Source organism: Neovison vison, chromosome 5 (assembly GCF_020171115.1).
Source record: "Neovison vison isolate M4711 chromosome 5, ASM_NN_V1, whole genome shotgun sequence".
Classification (NCBI taxonomy): domain Eukaryota; kingdom Metazoa; phylum Chordata; class Mammalia; order Carnivora; family Mustelidae; genus Neogale; species Neogale vison.
Window position 1 is genome coordinate 26,260,234 of NC_058095.1, and position 20,619 is coordinate 26,280,852.

Consider the following 20,619-nt stretch of genomic DNA (forward strand, 5'->3'; position numbering starts at 1 on the left):
AAATAAATAAAATCTTAAAAAAAAAAAAAAGTCCACTCTATTTACCCCCGTTTGGAGAAGATACCTAACCAGTTCTACTCAGCACAGTGGTTAGGTAGAATAATCAAGATTAAGAATGACAAAAGGGCTGGGCTGGCTCAACTCCTCATTGGGAACCCAAAGTTGTTGTTGTTGTTGTTGTTGTTTTAAAGATTTTATTTATTTATTTATTTGACAGACAGAGAGAGAGATCACAAGTAGGCAGAGAGGCAGGCAGAGACTGAGAGGGGAAGCAGGCTCCCTGCTGAGCAGAGAGTTCAATGCGGGGCTCGATCCCAGGACCCTGAGATCATGACCTGAGCCGAAGGCAGAGGCCCTAACCCACTGAGCCACCCAGGCGCCCCTGCCCCCAAAGTTTTTTGCACATTAGGGAGTAAATGGTCAGAGGGTGAAGAAATTAAGTTCCTGGGACCCCTTTGCATGAGAGCCCCACGAATCGTGGTGCCAAAACCCATTGACAAAGCCTCCATTCGGGCCGCAAAGAGATGGAGAACATAGAAGTACGTAAGTGTTGGTAAGATTATGAAAGTCTCGGGGCACCTGGATGGCTCAGGGGGTTAAAGCCTCTGCCTTCAGCTCGGGTCATGATCCCAGGATCCTGGGACAGAGCCCCGCATCGGGCTCTCTGCTCAGTGGGGAGCCTGCTTCCTCCTCTCCCTCTCTGCCTGCCTCTCTGCCTACTTGTGATCTCTGTCAAATAGATAAATAAAATCTTTAAAAAAACAAAAACAAAAACAAAAACAAAAAAACAAAAGATTATGAAAGTCAGAATATTTAAACAGGTTCTTATGTAAAGCAGTTGTGTCTTCTTTATGTGAAGGTTTTATGGGAATGAATATTATATCTGCCCAGGAAACGTTTCTACCTATAAACCAAAACCTGTTGATGGAATCCTAATGGAGGCCACAGTCAGGCACAGAAGGATTGCTGGAACTAAGGTAAAAGTTTGTGGAACTGGAATGTTTGAACAGGCTTTATGTGAACCGGTTACATCTCCTTACCTGATTATTTATAATGAGAATGTGTTAGAGCAGAAATCTAGTTGGGCTTTAACAGGATGCCTGGAGGCCAGCAAAGGGGGAATCAAGGCCCACTCCCAAGAAGGTTCCAACCTGCCCTGACGGCATTCCACACATGAGGCCACAAGAAGCCAGACCAAACTGGACAGGCCCCAGACAAAGAAGGCCTGAGACTCTGACCAGGTAAGAAGAAAAATCACAAAACCCTGTTCCCAAAGAAATCCCCTCCCCAAGTAAGAAATAGTCCACACCTTCGTGAACAACTGTCAATAAAAGATAGAGACCTAAAGCCCTGGCACAGCCCTCTCTGGGCTTGCTCTCTCTCGCATCTCCAGAATCCACTCTCTCTCTCTTCACGGGTGCGGCTCAACCGCTGTCTGGTTCGTCCTTGAATTCTTCTCTCGTCACAAGAGTAAGACTCTCCAGAGCCTGCAGTTCTCCCCAGCCCACCCAGCAACAGATGCACATTGTGTCTGACTGGGAAGCATTCCCCCTACCTGGTATTGTAAAATAGAAGGGATATAAACCCGGGTACCTGGGTGGCACAGTCGGTTAAGCGTCTGACTCTTGCTTTCAGCCCAGGTCGTGACCTCAGGGTTGTGAGATTGAACCCCATGTAGGGCTCAGCACCCAGCACGGAGTCTGCTTACAGCTCTCTTTCCCTCTCCCTCTGCCACATACTCCCCTTAAAATAAATAAATAAAAATTTTTAAAAAGAAGGGAATTAATTCACCCTCAAGCAATATTCCCTGGACATGCTAAATGGGAACCAGTAACCTGTTTGAGCCCACACAGTGTCAAATAGAAGCTGGGGCCCTGCTAGGGACAAATTCTCTGTGTCATACCCCTGTGTAGGGTATAGACTGGGGCTTTGGGTAGAAGCCTGTGAGTGAGTGCCTCGGGAACCAGAGAATTTCCATTTGAAGGGGATTTCAAATTTCCATTTGAAACTGCCCTTAGGACAAAAGGACAAGAAGTAATCTTGACGCCTCAAGTCTGTGAGATGTCTTGGGGGAGGTCAGATGAGGCACTCCCTTGATGATGGCCAAGCCCAGAAGACTTCCATAACAGCATGGAAATGGTTTCTGTCAGATCATGCTGCCTGGGGAACACATAAAGACGCCGGAGTTTCTGGGGCAGGAGACCATCACCGTGGGGGTTAGGCTGAAGAAGACTTCTCGTTGTGTGTGTGTCTGTTTAAAAGACCATGTTTATACTTTAAGCCAATTTCTCAGATGGGACTTCTTGTGTCAGAAGCACAGGAGGGCTTGGTAAGTATGTAGACTCATAGGTTCTGGTATTGAATCACATTTGCACATGTTCTCCCAAGGACTCTGATGTACACCAACATTAACCCTTTCAGGAAGGAGTGGAAATCCACCATCATACCACTTAAGAGACAAAGTCCTCTTTCTGCAGATGCCAACCTTGGTTCTTCTTCAGCCCACATGTAGAACATTGGAACAAACACATTGCTCCATTTTGAGCCCGTAAGAACCTCAGCAGGAACAGTCTCATTGACCTTCCTTTTGAGAAAGACTCTCATGTTGGCCAAAATTATCAGGTTCCTCTGATCCCACTTCTATTCTTTTTTTAAAGATTTTATTGATTGATTGCTTGGTGAAGGGCAGAAGGGGAGGGAGAGGGACAAGAAGACTCTTCATTCTGTTGCCAAGTCCGAGGTTGGGCTCCATCCCATGATCCTGAGATCAGGACCTGGGCTGAACCAAGGGTTGGATGCTCAACTGCCTGAGCTATCCAGGCACACCTCCTTTGATCCCACTTCTTGACTGGGCCTCCATTTTGGCCTATAAGAGCTGCAACTTTGAACACAAACAATTTTGTTCACTCCCCTCATACAGAGACTTGAAGAAAAAAAACCTAGTATGGCTTTTAGTAGCCTAATGTCACCATGTCACCAGGATGACCAGCCTTCCTTGAGTTCCTGTCTGAAAAAGCTCAAGGCTGCCAAAAGGATCTACCATTTGTTCCAGCTAACACTTGTCTTTAAGCCCCCGACCTCCATTTTCTTAGGGCATTTAATCAAAAAATTTAGTATTGCATATCCTTTCTGTGTCCCTTTGAGAGGTACATGTACATCCTAAAACCTAGGAGTATATTCCTCAAGGACCTGGGAACCATTCCTTTAAAATATAATCATCAGGGATGCCTGGGTGGCTCAGTGGGTTAAGGCCTCTGCCTTCGGCTCAGGTCATGATCCTAGGGTCCTGGGATTGAGCCCTGCATCAGGCTCTCTGCTCGGTGGGGAGCCTGCTTCCCTCCTCCCTGCCTCTCTGCCTACTTGTGATCTCTGTCAAATAAATAAATAAAATCTTTGAAAAAAATAAAATATAATATAATCATCAGGAAGGAAGCAATGACAAGGCCCCTGTGTCTCAGTCTCTGCAAGATGATAGGTGCCGAACTGTGTTAGTGCCAGATTAATGGCCTAATCCCTTTGACACTGACCCCTTACCTGGCTTTGGTAATTTTTCACTTTCCTGACTGCTCAAGCCCCTACTTGCTCCCCGTCCCTATTCCCTCATCCTCCCTTTAAAAGGCCAACTCCGCTCCACACAGTGCAGAACCAATGTCAGTTCTATACTAAAGAAGTCTCTTTCCCCTGTTGCTATAGTATTGAATAAAATCTGTCTTTACCACCATCATCTAATAACTAGTTTTGTGTTTTTGTAACACCTCCCAGGAATGTTCTGGATGAGATGGAGCCTGGGGCCTCCTGCCACCTCAGGCCAACAGGCCTGTGACTCAGAGTTAAACAGCAGCTCACAAAGGCAAGCTGGAGGGCAAACTGCTCAGCTGTCAGCCAATAAGGCCTGGATCTGGTCACACACACAAAAAATCTCCCCTTGCTTGGTCAGGGAGGCCCTAGAGAGGCAACAGCCTTCCTATAGAGCTGGCAGCACAGTCAACAACAACTAATACAGAAAGAAACTTTGAGGGGCAAAGTTTCTGGGTGGCTCAGTGGGTTAAAGCCTCTGCCTTCAGCTCAGGTCATGATCCCAGGGTCCTGGGATCGAGCCCCACATGGGGCTCTCTGCTCAGCCGGGAGCCTCCTTCCCACCCCACCCCCCTCTCTGCCTGCCTCTCTGCCTACTTGTGATCTCTGTCAAATAAATAAAATCTTTAAAAGAAAAAAAATAAAAACAAACTTTGATCTCTAGAAGTCTGGAAACAGCCTTAGGGCGGAAGTGTAGATACAATCAATTAACATTCTAAAGGAAACTACAGTCCTCAGAAGGGCCCCAGCACTTAATCACACACAGTGTGGGGAAGGGCTATGCAAACAAAACCATAAGCTGGTGGGTCCCAACCTCCTGGGACTTGCATCATGAAGAGACAGCCAACAATGGCCCAGGCCACAGATCGTTACATTCATGGAGCACACAGACCCAGTGTAAGTACTTTCTGTGCATTATCTCATAGGTACTATGAGAGTCCCCATTTCACAGGCATGGGAACCAGGGCTTAGAACAGCTAAACGTACTTCTCCAAGGTCACAGAGTTAACATGCGGTTGGCCCAGGATTCCAACGCAAAACATCTCATCTCTAGGGCTGGCTCTTCTCCATTCCAACACAAAGGTTGCTTGGTGCCTCAGTTCCCCCATTTCTGCCGCTGGTAGAGTGGAGTCCATTCAGCCTTCGTCAGGCCTCTAGTCCTACCTCCGTGGGTTCCGCCAGCAGAGCCCCTCTCCTGGGCTTCCAGACATCCAGGATTTTGGGGATCTCCAGGAGGCCAAGGTCCCCATGGGGGCTGTTGGCTCAGGGCTGCCCAGTCGATGGCAGGTGTCATTTCAATGCTCCCAGGCACTTACAGGAAGGGAAATACTAGAGGAACATCCAAGGTCCCCACCTCTGAACCAGGCTGAAATATTCATCCGGTCACTAAATCTGTAAGGGAAAATTTTGAAAAAAGCACCTTTGGTGCTGGGGCCTGGAGGTATGGCCCTGACAAGCATCATTCTCATTGGCTTCCACGAATTGCATCAAATATTCTGAAAGTTGTGTTTTCAAGGAATAAATGTCAGCCAGGAGCTGAGAACGTCTCATCACTGCTACTTCACCCAGGCCTTTTTGTCTAGAGAAATAAACACTGATCTGAATGAAGCTGGCATACTAGGGTTTCGAGCAGACGAGGTTCAGCCCAGCACCACCAAAGTCAGAATAACAAAACAAGAAAGGAAGTTACTTCCTGAGGCCAACACAGGGAAAACAGTGGACTAAAGTCTCAAATACTGTCTCCAGAGTGCCAAAAATTCTTCCGGGTTATGTAAGGAAAATGTGGGGCAAAGTGGGTGGGTACATGCAGGTACGAAGTCAAGGTCAAATCCATCCCTGCCTTGTAGAGTCAATCACAGGTGGGGCTTTGCTGGCTCAGGGCCGTCCTTAGCTCTTGAAGGAGTAGTTTTGAACCCTTCAGGGGATGCTTTGCCTGCAGAGTCTTCCACCTGAGCAAGGAGACCAGAAGGCAAGAAGAACCCAACTAGGAAGTTCAAAACGGGGCAGCCAAAGTCCTCTTTTGTGAATTTTTTTGTTTCTGTTTTTTAAGGTTTTACTTATTTATTTATGTGTGAGAGAGAGCACAAGCAGGGGGAGTGGCAGGCAGAGGGGGAAGCAGGCTCCCCCTCTGAGCAAGGAGCCCAAAGGGGACTCCATCATAGGACCCTGAACTGAAGGCAGACACTTGACTAACTGAGCCACCCTGGTGTCCCGTCTTTCATGAAGTTTAAAGCAGACTAGACCAAACAAAATACGATATATATGTGAGGCAGGCAGGCTGGCTCTGGGGACCCGGAGGGGGTTCCGCAGGACCAGCCAAGAGGGTCCCTGGGTGTGCACAGGATAGAAAGCAGAAGGGAGCTAGCAGGAGGTAAACGTGGAGATTATTGTACGTGTAGAAAGAATGCAGGTGTGCTGGGTGACCCAAAGGAAGGGAGGGAGTCTCCTCTTTGTTTGTGGTCTGGGGGTTTTTAACTGAGCATGGTGGCCTGACATACATGTCCTCTAAGGCATCCAGGAACTGGTCAGAACAAAGATGAGGGCCCAGGTGTTATTCCTTAGAGCTGGGGGGGGGGGGGGACCGGGGGTCCAGATGTCTAGCGTTGGTGCTCTGAATTACACATATGATAGTTTTTTCCCTGTCATTGACACCTGGTCCTTCTTTAGATTTTATCCACCCTAAGGAAATCATTAACTCCTTGTCCCTTATAAGCAGAACATACACTATTTGGTTTCTGAGGCATGTGTAAAAGTGAGGGTGCAGGTCCTAGCAAGAACAGAAGCAGGAGGGTGCCTGGGTTAAGCGTCTGCGTTTGGCCCAGGTCATGATCCCAGGATCCTGGGATCCAGACCCGCATCGGGCTCCCTGCTCTGTGGGAAGCCTGCTTCTCCCTCTCCCACTCCCCCTACTTGTGTTCCCGCTCTTGCTGTCTCTGTCAAATAAATAAAAATCTTCAGAAAAAGAAAAAGAACAAAGCAGGAAAAGGAGCAAAAAGCAGGTTTCCCTATCTCACAGGCATGAGGGACTAGGTTAAAGGGTTTTCCAAAAACTCACTTAATCCTCTCCACAGCTCTAGAATTTAAGTATTCATTATGGTAACTATTCAAAAGATGAGAAAACTGAGAAACAGAAAGATTAAGTATTCCCCCAGGTCACATAGCAAATAAGTAGCAGAGCTAGGACTGCAATCCCACCAGTTTAGTTCCAGAACCCCTACAAGTAAAACTAGCACAAGACGTAGCCAGCCAGGTGGGGCACATGGGTCCTCCCCAAACCCCCCATCCCAGGCCTTAGGTCAGCCCAAACAGTTCTCCAAACTCCTGGAATTTTCCCTGCCAGTTTCTCCCTCTGGGACCCCAGCTCCTACAGGGTCTGGGTTCAGGTCTGAAGATGGGTTTTTTAAATGTTAAAAACAAGGGCCATCCGGCTGGCTCTTGATCTCAGGGTCATGAGTTCAACCCTCACTTTGGGTGTAGAGAGTATTTAAAAGGCTAAAACCAGGGGTGCCTGGGTGGCTCAGTGAGTTAAAGCCTCTGCCTTCGGCTCAGGTCATGATCCCAGTGTTCTGGGATTGAGCCCCACATGGACCTCTCAACTCAGTGGGGAGCCTGCTTCCTCCTCTCTCTGCCTGCCTCTCTGCCGACTTGTGATCTCTGTCTGTCAAATAAATAAATAAAATCTTTTTTAAAAATAAATACATAAATAAATAAATAAAAATAAAAACTTTAAAAATGTATTTTAGACCTACATAAAGGTATAAGGAACCATATAAAATATACATATATGTGGATGCCTGGGTGGCTCTGTTGGTTGAGCATCCGACTCTTGGTTTCAGGTCAGGGTCTTGAGATCCAACCCCACATCTGCTCGGTGCTGGCTGTGGAGCCTGCTTAAGATTCTCTCTCTCTCTGCCCCTCCCCCATCTCCCTCTCTAAAAACAAAATAAATAAGTTATGTACACACACACACACAAACACACACACAGTGTACCTGCTGCTCAGCTTAAGAAATAAAATGTTTCAGGGCGCCTGGGTGACTTGGTCATTAAGTGTCTGCCTTCAGCTCAGGTCATGATCCCAGAGTCCTGCTCAGCAGGAATGCTGCTTCTCCCTCTCCCATTCCCCCTGCCGTGTTCCCTCTCTCTCTCTGTGTCTCTCTCTCAAATAAATAAATAAAATCTTAAAAAAAAAAAAGAAAAGAAATGTTTCTGGGGTACCTGGCTGACTCAGTCGGTAGAGTACGTGATTCTTGATCGTGATCAAGATCTTAGTCATGAGTTTCAGCCCCACATTGGATATAGAGACTACTTAAAAAAGAATTTCAAATTTTTAAAAAATGAAATGTTCCCAACACAGTAGAAGCACCTTGTATAACTTTTCTGGTCCTGATCATCTCCCAACCTCCAGAGGTAACCTTTTCTAGAATTTAGTGTTTCTGGTTTCCCTGCATTCCTTTATACTTCTATATACCTGTACATCCTAAAATGAAATATAATGTTGGTTTTTTGTGCTTCAAACTTTCGTAAATGGTAGCATTCTCCATGCTTATTTATTTATTTATTTTTAAAAGACTTTATTGATGTATTTGAGAGAGAGAGCAAAGCAGGGGAGGGGGAGGGAGAGAAGGAGAAGCAGTCACCCTGCTGAGCAGGGAGCCCAACTTGGGACTCGATTCCAGGATCCCAAGATCATGACCTGAGCTGAAGGAAGATGTTTACCTCACTGAGCCACCCAGGTGACCCAAAACTTCTCAGTTAAAATGAACTCATTTTATTATTTATAGATTTTATTTATTTATTATATTTGAGGGGGGAGGGGCAGGAGAGAGAGAGAATCTCAAGCAGACTTTCCGCTGAGCGCAGAGCCTGACTTGGGGCTCAATCCTGTGATCTTGAGAGCACGACTTGAGCTAAAGGCAGACACTTAATCCACTTAGCTACCCAGGTGCCCCTACAATTAACCATTTTAAAGTGTACAGTGCAGGGCATTTACTGTGTTCACAGTTATGCAATCATCACATCTCTCTAATTTCAAAATTTTTCATCACACTAAAAGAAACCCCCACATCTGTTAAGTAATAACTTCCTGTTTCCCCCTTCTTCCCACCCCCTCTGGCAGCCAGTAATCTGCTTTCTGTCCCTATAGATTTGCTTATCTGTATTTGGCAACTTTTTTGTTCAACATCCATGTTGTCCCATTTGACCATAGCTTATTTATTTTCATTCCCATAAACTAAAATCAATTCCATCATGGGACTCAACCACATTTTTTAAATTCTTCCTCTTAAAAATTTTGTTTAAAAAAATTGTTTAAATAATAAAGTAAAATAAAATTCTTACTCCTGTTGATGAATTTATAGAACTTAAAAAATCATTTAAAAAATGTTATTAAAGATTTTATTTACGGGCGCCTGGGTGGCTCAGTGGGTTAAGCCGCTGCCTTCAGCTCAGGTCATGATCTCAGAGTCCTGGGATCGAGTCCCGCATCGGGCTCTGCTCAGCAGGGAGCCTGCTTCCTCCTCTCTCTCTCTGCCTGCCTCTCTGCCTATTTGTGATCTCTCTCTCTGTCAAATAAATAAATAAATAAAAATATTTAAAAAAAAAAAGATTTTATTTACTTGACAGATAGAGATCAGAAGCAGGCAGAGAGAGAGGAGGAAGCAGGCTCCCCACTGAGCAGAGAGCCCAATGTGGGGCTCGATCCCAGGACCCTAAGATCATGACCCAAGCCGAAGGCAGAGGCTTTAACCCACTGAGTCACCCAGGCGCCCTTAAAAAATCACTTTAAAAATAAGTATTATATGCATTGGGCAACAAAGTTAAGCATCACAAAAGAAGATAAAGTGAAAGCAGTCTCTCCTTTCCTCTCAAAGAGACAACCACTTTACCTGATATTTATATATCCTTTCAGCACTTTGCCAGATATATATATAAATATATATAGAGATATATATTTCTGTGTGTGTATGTTTATATATATTTAAAAAAAATTTTTTTTTCTTAAGTATGCTCCATGCCAGCATAGAGCCCAGGGCAGGGCCTGAACTCACAACCCTGAGATCAGGACTGGAGCTGAGACCAAGAATAAGATGGTCAACCGACTGAGCCAGCCAGGCGCCCTATATATGGCATATATTGTTCACGCACATGTGTTACTTAATAAGCATTTTTTAAAGTTTATTTATTTTTAGTAATTTTTACACCCAATGTGGGGCTCAAACCCATGATCCCAAGATCAAGAGTTGCACACTCCTCCAACTGAACCAGCCAGGAGCCCCTCGTAAGTATTTATTGAGTGCTTGTTGTATGTCAAGCACTGCTTTAAGTGTTGGAGGTACAGCAGCGAACAAAACAAAGTTTCCAGCTTATTCTCTTGCAGAAACAGACAGAGGACACACAGACAACTAGATGTAGATGTCAAAGAACGGTAAGCACTCTGGAGGAAAATAAAGGACAGTCAGGGACAGTAGTCAGGAAAGGCTTCTCAAAGATAATATTTGAACTGTATCTATCCTCCAAGGTTTGGTAGCTAGGATCTGTGAATTAGACTGATAGAAAACAGATTTCAAGAGAATAAAAGTTTTAAATACCTTATGCCAGAGCTTACAGAGAAAAAAATGTGGTCAAGGAGGAGGGCTAGGTGCTTGAGGCTTGTATACTACCTTAAGTCAAACAAAAGCAGAGGGATTTGGGGTTTCTAGGTGGCCAGGGAACAGGGGAAGGTGACCAGGGGGAGTATGGTAAGCAAGGGTTGTCTAGTAAGGTTTGTTATGCAGATTTAAGTCAGTGACTTCTGGAAGTAAGAGTTCACTTCTTCTGGTATGGCAGAGGGAGAAGTCTCTACAAATGTAAATTTCATTTATAAATGTCAATTTCCTTTACAAGAGCTTTTTAGAGCTTTTCCTGTGTCTGCTAGTTCTCAGTGGTCTTTCGCTCAAAATAAACCATATTCCAAAGAGGTATATTTTGGGGTGGCATATTCTTGTACCCTTTAGAATGAAGGCAGGACATCTAGAGCAAGTGTGTTCTGGGGGCTGCAAGCACGAAGATGGGAGCTGAGCTGTCTCAACGTGTTGAAGAAGCAGCAAGCTCAGTGGGGCTGGCGGGAAGTGAGGGAGGGGGTAGCAGGTGTTAGCAAACCATTTCCACTGCTCTGCACTATTCTCCTCCATGAGCACTTTCTTGGCCTCTGTGCTGAATCAGTCTAAATAAAGCTGCCTTATTCTGTTTCAGAAGCTGCCAGGGACTCCACCATATGGATATGGTGCAATTTATTGAACTGGTTGTAGGGTTTTCCTTTAACTCTTTTTTTTTTTTTTTTTTTAAGGTAACAGGAGGTATGAAGTGTATATAAAAGAAAACCACAGGCCCAAAACGGCACCACTTGGGCCCAGTCAGCTAACAAGATGTCATACCTAACCTAACTGCAGTTTCAAACCCCCAGCAATGTAACCTTTAACTGTAACAAGTTAACATGGAATTAACTAGTCAATGCTAGGAAATTTACTGATAGAACCCTTCTATTCCCCCAGGAGGGCAATCTTGCCTAAACAAAGCATTCCTTACTAATAATTTCCTTTTCTCCTCTCTCCCTCCCTCCCTTTTTTCCTTCTTTCCTTCCCTCTGTCCTTCCCACATCCCTTCCTTCCTCCCTTCTTTTTTTCTACTCTCTCTGTCTTTAAAAACCTTTCTTTCCTTTGGCTCAGCGGAGCATCTCTCCACTTGCTAGATATCGGGATGCTGCTCAACTCATGAATAGATTGATAAGGCCAATTAGATCTTCAAATTGATTCAGCTGAATTTTTGTTATTTAAAAGTGAAAATCAGGAAACAGTTGGAGTGGGTAATAAAAGGAGGAAAGATAAAGAACAGACCTGCTCTTAACAGTTGCAAAGCCTGGGGCAAGCGTAGAGACAGAGGCCCACATACCGAATGTCTAAATATTAAAAGTTATAAATTATACTGACATACTGTTAAATAAAATATGTACCATTTCCCACCTTGACAAAGAGACCTTCATAACAATCTGGGAGGCTAGATTTTAATTTAAAATTTCAGTGCCTTTGGGGTTCTGCACCCAGCCCATGGCTTGCCACTCCCTTCCCATTCCCAGCTCCGTCCTGCACTGACAAGGTCCTTGAATGAATAGGTCTGGACACCTCAGTCTGCCTATTGAGTTGCCAGCTATGCTGCCCTTGGCCCAGAGCTACTCAGGAGGACAGACTCAGGAAAGAGGCCCAGACAGGTCCTACAAAGGGGCTGGGTCATTTGCCCAATAAAATCCAAGATGTTAGGGACTCAGATTGTGGGTTAAAGGACGGGAGAGAGGGAGCACTTGATTCCATAGACTTCCTGTAACTTACGGAGGGAGAGAGCTAGAGGAGAGTCAGAGTGGGGTCCCATGAAGCACAAGACCCAGGATGGAATCTCCCATTGCCCAAGTCTAAGGCTGGTGCTGCTAAACAGTGGAAACTGCCTGGTGGCCTTGGGAAAGAAACTGACAGCATGGAGACAGTGGGCAAGACAGAGTAGGGAGTAGGAACCAGCAGCCCAGCCAGCCGCACGGACCTAGCTGAGCAGGTAGCAGTAAGGGTTAAAGTCACAAGCTCTCCAAGGCAGGCCCACAGAAAGCTCTGGCCAAAGGGAAAACTTGATTCTTACAAAGAGACCTCAAAAAATACTGTCATCTCTTCTCTTGGTCGGTGAAGATCATGGTAAAATTGACTGCTTTCCTGCAAGAGATGTAGAACTAGGAATGTGGGTTTGGTCACCAGCAAGACTCCAAGACCTGACATTTACCACTCACGTGCATGTACCCATTCACCTTGGTTTTCTCAAGTTCTCCCTAGCTTTTTTATTTTTTTTTTATTATTTTTTATTTTTTTTTAAAGATTTTATTTATTTATTTGACAGAGAGAGATCACAAGTAGGCAGAGAGGCAGGCAGAGAGAGAGAGGGGGAAGCAGGCTCCCTGCTGAGCAGAGAGCCCGATGCGGGACTCGATCCCAGGACCCTGAGATCATGACCTGAGCCGAAGGCAGCGGCTTAACCCACTGAGCCACCCAGGCGCCCTAGCTTTTTTATTTTAAGCAAACTCACCTGCAACATGGGTTTAGAACTCACAGCCCCAAGGTCAAGAACTGAACCTCATTAACGTAACATACAACATATGCATGCTTAGGCACATTTCCTTAAGACCCATTTGTGACCTGATGCTCTCTTCTACATACAATGACAATATTCTGAATATTGATCCTAAACCAAATAAAAGAAACCCATTCACCCCTGCTCGGGGAGTCATAGTATGGCAAGTTATAGCTTTGGAAGTTATTCCCTGTGATCTCCTTATTTGCTGCAAATAAAGTTTCTTCTGTCTGACACTCCACCTGGTGTAGTCTCTACCTGGAACTCACCAAGGAGGGAATTCCCATTAGTTCAGTTGCAATTTCAGGCCTGATTTGGTAGCTAATTAACACAGAGAGCCTGAGCAAGTCACTTCGCATCTCTCTGATTCTTCATCCATCAAATTGGGATATACTTCCCCAATCTCTATTTGCAAGAGATTTTTTTTTTAAGATTTTATTTTTATTTATTTGACAGACAGAGATCACAAGTAGGCAGAGAGGCAGGCAGAGAGAGAGAGGAAGGGAAGCAGGCTCCCTGCTGAGCAGAGAGCCCAATGTGGGGCTTGATCCCAGGACCCTGAGACCATGACCTGAGCCGAAGGCAGAGGTTTAACCCACTGAGCCACCCAGGCACCCCTTGCAAGAGATTTTTATGATCATTCAAAACTGTATTCCAGATGCCTGGGTGGCTCAGTCAGCTAAGTGTCTGCCTTTGGCTCAGGTCACGATCACAGGGTCCTGGGATGGAGTCCTACATTGGGTTCCTTGCTCAACGTGGAGTTTGCTTCTCCCTCTCCCTCTCTCCCTCACCCCTGCTCGTGCTCTCTCTCACTCGCTCTATCAAATAAATAAATAAAATCTTAAAGAAAAAAAAACAAAAAATGCAAACCCCAATATACTAAAAATGCATTCCCGAGGTCCTGGGTGGCTCAGTCAGTTAAACATCCAACTCTTGATTTTGCCTCAGGCCATGATCTCATGGTCATGGGATTGAGCTCTGAATTGAGCTCCCCACTCAGCAGGGAATCTGTCTGTCCTTCCTCTTCTCCTCCCCCCACTCACACTCCTTCTCTCTCTCTCAAATAGATGAATAAATAAACTCTCTTAAAATAATGTATTTCTTTGCTGGATGTGAATTTTCTCTTTCAAAGCTGACTGGCTGGCTCAGCATAACCTCAATGCAACCTTCACCAAAATCAAGAATAGAAATGTGGGCAAGCTGTTTCCTGCCAGATGAGCACCCAGGCAAGGAGGACCAGCTGAGAGGGAAGACATGCCAGCCTTTCTTGGAAAGGGAGAAAAGATAGCCTTTCCAAGCACCTGTCTGCAAGCACCAGGGGGAGTAGAGCAGTGTACCTGGAAAGTAAACCCGGACATCTCATCCAGCAGGTGATCATCTGCACAAAGGATCTCTGTCATTTACACCCCACTTAGCTCCTAAGGAGAAAAGCAGATAGGTGAGGGGCAGATTCCAAGCATTCACCATGTAGAGAGTTGTGCTGGACAAAACTGAGAGCTTGCCAGTGTCTGAGAGGACTGAATAACAGAAGGGTCCTTTACAGAGTGATGTGGCCACACATGCCTGTGTGTGGGTCAGTATTAATGACTGTCATTACTGAGCAGAAGAGTGCCAAGCTTGACAGAGCTGATGCAATTGCCATCAAAATCCCAACAGGCTATTTGAAGAAATAGATAAGATGATTTGGAAGATGTAGATGGAAAAGCAAAGGCTCTAGAATAGTCAAAACAATCTTCAAAATGAACAGAGCCAGAGGGCACAAACTACCTGATACCAACATTTACTACAAAGCTGACCAGAACCAGAGGGATGCCTGGGTGGCTCAGTCAGTTAAGTGTCTGTCTTCAGCTCAGGTCATGACCTTAGGGTCCTGGGATGGAGCCCCACGTCGAGCTTCATACGCAGCGGGGAGTCTGCTTCTCCCTCTCCCTCTACCCCTCCTCACCCACCCCCCACTTAGGCTCTCTCTCTCTCTCAAATAAATAAATAAAATTTTTAAAAGCTTATAATAACCAGGACAGTGTGGTATCAGTGGAAAGAGAGACAAATACATTGATACAACAGAACAAAACCCAGAAATGGATTCATATAGTTAGTTGATTTTCCCAAAAAGTGCCAAGTCAAGTCAATGGGGAAAGGAATGTTTCTTCAATGGAAATTGCTGAATCAACTGGAAATCCATTTGGGAAAAAGTGAATCTTGAGCCTTATCTGACCCTTATTCAGAAAATTAATTTGAGGTGGATCATGGACCTAACTTTAAACTCCGGGACCATAAAGCTCCTTGAAGAAAACAGAAGACTATCTTTGTGATTAGGAATAAGGGAAGACTCTTCAGGCAGGCTACAAAAAAATGGCTTCCGCAGAATTTAAAATGTCTGTTTATCAAGAGATACTATGAAGAAAATAACTGACAAGCTGCAGATCTGGAAAAATATCTTTGCAGCCGTAACACTGACAAAGGATTTATATGCAACACATGTGAAGAGCTCTTACAAACTGACACTAAAAATAAAAACATTCCAGTTACAAAATGGGAAAAGACTTCCGACAGACACCTCACAAAGTAAGATACACAGGCAGCCAACACACAGTTGAAAAAGTACTCAACATCGTTAGTCCTCAGGGAAATGGTCCGTACAACCACAGGGAAATATGACTTCATATAAACTAGAATGCCTAAAATAAAAAACTGATGCTCCAGTTACTTATCGCTGCGTATCTTGTCACCCCAAAACTTAGAAATGTCAGCCAATATAATCATTTTATTATCTCTTACAATTTCTTTGGGTCAGGAACTCAGGAAGGGCTTGGCTGAGAGGTAGGGGGGTAGGGGAGGTCGCTCCTGCTGTTGCACTCAGACTCTAGCTGGACATGGGAAATCAGGGACTGGATAGCTGGGGCATCTCGCGCTCTCTCTCTTCATGGTCTCTCTCCTTTTTATGGTCTTTCCATGTGGTCTAGTTTGGCTTCTTCACAGCATGGCAGCATCGGGGTACTCAGACTTCCTTCCTGGGGGCTTAGGTCTCCAGAGCTAACAAGGATGCTGTTGCATTACGTTTTATGACCTAGCTAAGAAGGGACAGCATCAGTTTCACCACATCCCATGGGTTACAAGTGAGTTGACCAAACCCACCTAGACTGAAGGAGAGTGGAATTAGACTCTGTCACTTGATGTGAAGTGGCAAAATTCTCGAAGAGCACGGCGGGAAAGGCGCTATTCCTGCAGCCGTTTTTGGAAAATACAATCTGTGGTGGATAAACCTGTCAAGAAAAGCAGACAGATCACACCAGGCCTTGTAAGGTATTGTGACGGGGACCCACTGGAAGGCTTTAGGCGAGAGACTGAAATTCGCCAGCCAATTGTCTTTAAAAGTTCGTGGCAGCGGGTGTGCGGATAAAGAACTTGCGAGGAGGCTTTTGGAAGCAGAGAGACCATTTAGGACGGGGGTCCAGAAGTTCAAGTGCCAGGCATGGCCGTGAGTCCCCGCCAGGATGAGTGTCGGGGAGGGAGGGCCACCAGGTTTCCCCTGGTCTAGCTGTTTTGATCACTGAGAACCACGGAGAAGTAAGTTTGTTGGAAACGTGTTGGGCTTGAAAGGCCAGGGTAGACGCTTGAGACTGAAACTCGGGACATAAAAATTTAGGGAGACGACCAACAGCATTTTAAAATGCACGGAGGTGGACTTACGTGTCAGGACAAGTTTTATAAACTCTTCCCTCACTCCTCCCCGGCGCACCTAGGACTGTGCAGGTCTCCCGTAGGCTGAAGGGCGCATGCGCACACCTACAGTCCCGGGCGACCCCCCGAGCGGCAGCTCCTGGATTGCGCACGCGCGGTGTGTGGCGGTCGCCATGGAAACGCGTGGCGCTGACCCGGCGCTTAGCTCCTGCGGCCGCAGGCTCGGCGGCAGGGGTCTCCGGCTGTCCCTGGCGCAGGTGGCGGCGCGGAGGGCTGATGGACTGCCGCGGTGTGGTGGGGGCGTCGGGGTACTGCGAAGAGGGCGAGGACGATGAGGACGACGAGGAGGAGCGAGAGGGTGGCACTGTGGGCTGCCTGGGGGCCAAACTGCCCCCCATCGCAGGCAGCGCCTCAGAACTGAACAAACGGAAGGTGAAGAAGAAAAAGAAGAAGAAGAAGACCAAAGGGTCCGGCAAGGGGGACGGTAAGAGGAGCAACTAGAGCAGCAGCCTAGGCTCCAGTACCAGAGTTTCTTCTCCGAGGTCACCTGTCCCCACTCCTCACAGAGACTGCCATCTACTTGGGGACCACTTCAGACCAGAGACAGAAACTCGCCAGTCCCAAACAGAGGTCCTCCCGCTCCCCACACATACCACTTAACGCAACACAGTAATGCCCCAGCCCTGCCCATAAAAACCATACATGACCACAGGACCCCAAGTCCTGCATGGAGAATTCTCAACATTCATGGAGACCCTCTACCCCACAGAGATCCCCAGCATCCCCAGCGTTATTCCTGCAGAGCTTCCCAGCTCCACACAGGAACTCAGCTTTGCATGGACACCCTCTCCATTTCCTAATCCCTCAGCTAAAATTCAGAATCTTAAATAACCACACCTTCCCCAAAGAAATGTCAAGCCCTCCTACAGAGATACCCTCATCTTCACAAAGACTTATCCCAAGCCCAAGATACTAAGACACTGGTGACAAACAGTCACAGAAACACAGGATTTTGCTTTCTGCCCCATGTGTTAGGGGCACCTGCCCTCTTGATGTTATGTAGACTTACTGTAAATGCATAGAAAGAATCCTTCCTGCACAGGCTGTCTCCTGCCCTCGACTACACATGCACCATCACACCAGTCACTGCTACATAATCCCCAACACCCTCAGCAACACCCCCCATAGCATTATAACCACCAAATATAACTAAAGTACAGATACCTCAACCAGCACACATATTCCCAGGCGACACACACATATGGGTACTTGGCTACACACTCAGGTGCATAAACCCCACCTCCCACAAACCCTTCATACACACGCCAACACCTGCCACAAGCCCATAGAGTACCAATATTTCACCAAGTTCCTGTTTCAGCAGCCTTTGGATTTCTTGACAAAGGCACTGAGCACCCAGTTTATGGAGAGTGAGTGCAATGATGACATAGAAGGCACCTGCCTGTGAGTGCTGTTTCCACTGGTGTGGTCCCTTTCTGGGCCTTTGACTGTCAGGGAGGTGGCTCTCACATCTAGCACGGGTAGTCCTTAGTTCAAGTTTCTGGGCCCTGGCCTGTTGTTTGTAGAGCTGGCATTGCTCGTAAGCTGGAGGCAGGGACAGTGGCAGCCTTCCCCACGTCATCCTTGTGGTTTGCGAAAGGGAGCAATAGGAAGGTTATAATGACTTCCTCCGGTGGAATCTTCATAGGCAAAAAAAAGTTCTGGAGTTGAGGTCAGAAAACCCCATGTGTATCTGCAAAACCAAATTAGGAAACTTATTGTCTTTTGGCCTAGTTTCTGACTCTGGAAATAATGGTGGCATGTAACTCTTATGGTCAGCAGGGGATACCAAATAGTTTTTGAGGAATAGGAAGAAAGAGAAATGCCCAGAGAGGATTGTTTTCTTATTTTCTCTTTTTTTTTGCAGGGGGGCGGATTTCTGTCTACCCAAAAAGCAGAAGGATAGGCTGATGAAAGAACCACAGCTTACAATATTTTATATAAGGGCTCTATAATTCAGAAATGGTATTAATGTAAAAAACAACACAAACAAACAAAAAAAACCACCTCAGTACAGGCCACACAGCAGAAATAGTTCCTGGCTGGGCATGATATTGCTTTCCACAATCAGATTTAGGAAGCTTTTCTGTTGTTCTCCATTCTTCCCATCGTAAACAAGTCCAGACTCTGGGTGGAGTCATAGACTCTTTAAACTGCTCGGTACCTGGGTGAGATAAAGAGCATGAATGGCACGGTGGAAAGAATAGGAACAGGGCACGGGGATCCAGGCCTATGTTCAAATCCTGGCCCCTACCTCTCACTCTGTAATTTTGGTAAGGTAGACTTTTGGAGTTTCAGTTTCCTCACCTGGAAAATAAGACTTATCACCTTTATCCAAAGGACCCGGCCTATAGTGTGTTCTCAGTAAACCGTTCATCTTTCCCCCAAATTACTTGACCGAAAGCCTAGAGCCAGTGGGTATATAGGAAGCCCTTGGGCTTGGCTCTTTGAGCCCTAGGTCAGGAAGGGTCTCCATGCCCTTACATCTCTGAGGATTTGAGCATCACACCTGAGCAGGCTGAGGGCAAGCCTGACCACACAGGCTAACACCCTTGATTTGCTCAGCAGATAAACAGCAGGGTCGATGCCTGAAGAGTCAGCAGCTGTCCTCATCCTTTCAAGACATCTTAAGTTCCAGCAAAGATCATGGCCCCAGGCAAGAGCACAAACAGGACAAAGGTGAAAACAAGCCCATCCCGCCTTACTCCACTGTAAATCTCCCCCATTTCGCTGAAGTAGAAGAGAACCTCTCCAACCACATCAACGAAAGCCTGCGTTGGGACGGAGTTCTCGCTGACCCAGAGGCAGAAAAAGAAAGGATTCGCCTATACAAGCTGAACCGGAGGAAGCGGTACCGCATTTTAGCCCTCAAGGGCTTCCACTCTGACCTGGGTGGCGAGGAGAGCCCTGAGAACCTTCTGTACCTCTGCGATAAAGACAGCAGCTCAGATGGCAGGCCCTGCTTTGAAGGAAGCCTCGCTCCCAAGCTGCTGCCCTCTGACCTGGCTGCTGCTGTGCCAGAGTGAAAATCCAGCCTGACGCTTTCCCCGAACCACCAGCTTTTGTGTTACCAAAGAATAATAATAAAAGGAAATCAGACTGTCTGAAGGAAGCAGATGTCTGGTGTGTCGATGAGGTCAGCTTCTCCGTCCACCAGGGTGCCTTTCGTGGCCTGGGGAAGGCACTGTTTCTGAACAGAAGCCACGTAATGGACAGAGCTCTTTCTGATTTTTTTTTTCTTGGATAATCTGGCATCTCTTTGTTACTTAATTTCTCATCACCGACATCTGTAATCTTCTCTAAAAGAGAAAATGTGTAGATTATATCGATTCTAAATCTAAAGCTAATTTAATGGGTGAAACTCCTCACACAGCATGCTTCTCTAGGCCCAAGGAAAATGCCCCAAATATCCCAGAGGGGTTTTTTTGGTTTTGTTTTGTTTTGTTTTAAATTATACATACTCCCTGTCCTTATGTGGTCTTCAAAATAACTGAGTTCCAGAACTCCATCCCTGGGAGATAATTATGAGACGTCTCAAAAGGAGTATTGCCTCTCTTCTAAATATGGTCCTCCCAAGGGAGCAAATTAGCAGTTGCCAGAGGGGAAGGGGGTTGGGGGTGAGGGAAATGGGTGAGGGGGCTCAGTGATGGGTGGTAAGCAGACTTGTGGTGGTGATCACATTATAGCATCAGACACCTGAACTTATGTAATTTTACATACCAATTTTACTTCATTAAAAAAATATATATGTATATATATATATATATATATTCCTCCTCTAATCCCCTAAAACAGCATTTTAAGCAAAGTTCTAGAGTATTAAAAAAGTCCTACACTACTTGTCCTAAGTTAATATTCTTGCTTTGCTCCAATATTTATTAAGTGGGGGCCAAGGTGTCGCATTAGTTTGGGTTCTCCAGAAGCACACCCGGAGACAAAGACTCAAATGGAAATAGATTATTTGGGATCTAAAGGAAAGCTCAGTAGGGAAGGCACAGGGAGTGGAAACCAGCCAATCCAGGGGCAGGGTTAAGCCTGTTTCCATACTGGAGCTTAATCCCACCTGGAAACATTGTCGGGATTCTCCCGCCTGAGCCTGAGGGTGTTGGGCCCTTCTACTGCCCACAGGCCTTGGCTGAGGGATGGTCCTGGGTGTGTG

At 46.1% G+C, this 20,619-nt stretch overlaps 1 protein-coding gene across 1 annotated transcript; it reads left to right on the forward strand.

Moving 5' to 3' along the window:
• The first annotated feature begins 16,633 nt into the window (after window positions 1-16,633).
• On the forward strand, window positions 16,634-19,564 carry C5H17orf97 (chromosome 5 C17orf97 homolog). The gene is made up of 2 exons (XM_044250467.1): window positions 16,634-16,884; window positions 19,029-19,564. Exons 1-2 carry the CDS (start codon window positions 16,677-16,679, stop codon window positions 19,484-19,486), a joined length of 666 nt encoding a protein of 221 aa, XP_044106402.1. The 5' UTR covers window positions 16,634-16,676; the 3' UTR covers window positions 19,487-19,564.
• The last annotated feature ends 1,055 nt before the right edge of the window (window positions 19,565-20,619 follow it).

What these genes read in the sequence shown, in the direction of transcription:
- C5H17orf97 (XM_044250467.1), top strand. Translation starts at nt 16,677, where the DNA reads ATGGACTGCCGCGGTGTGGTGGGGGCGTCGGGGTACTGCGAAGAGGGC. An exon ending in AGGGTCCGGCAAGGGGGACG is followed by an intron (nt 16,885 to 19,028) that starts GTAAGAGGAGCA and finishes TTTGCTCAGCAG; the next exon opens with ATAAACAGCAGGGTCGATGC.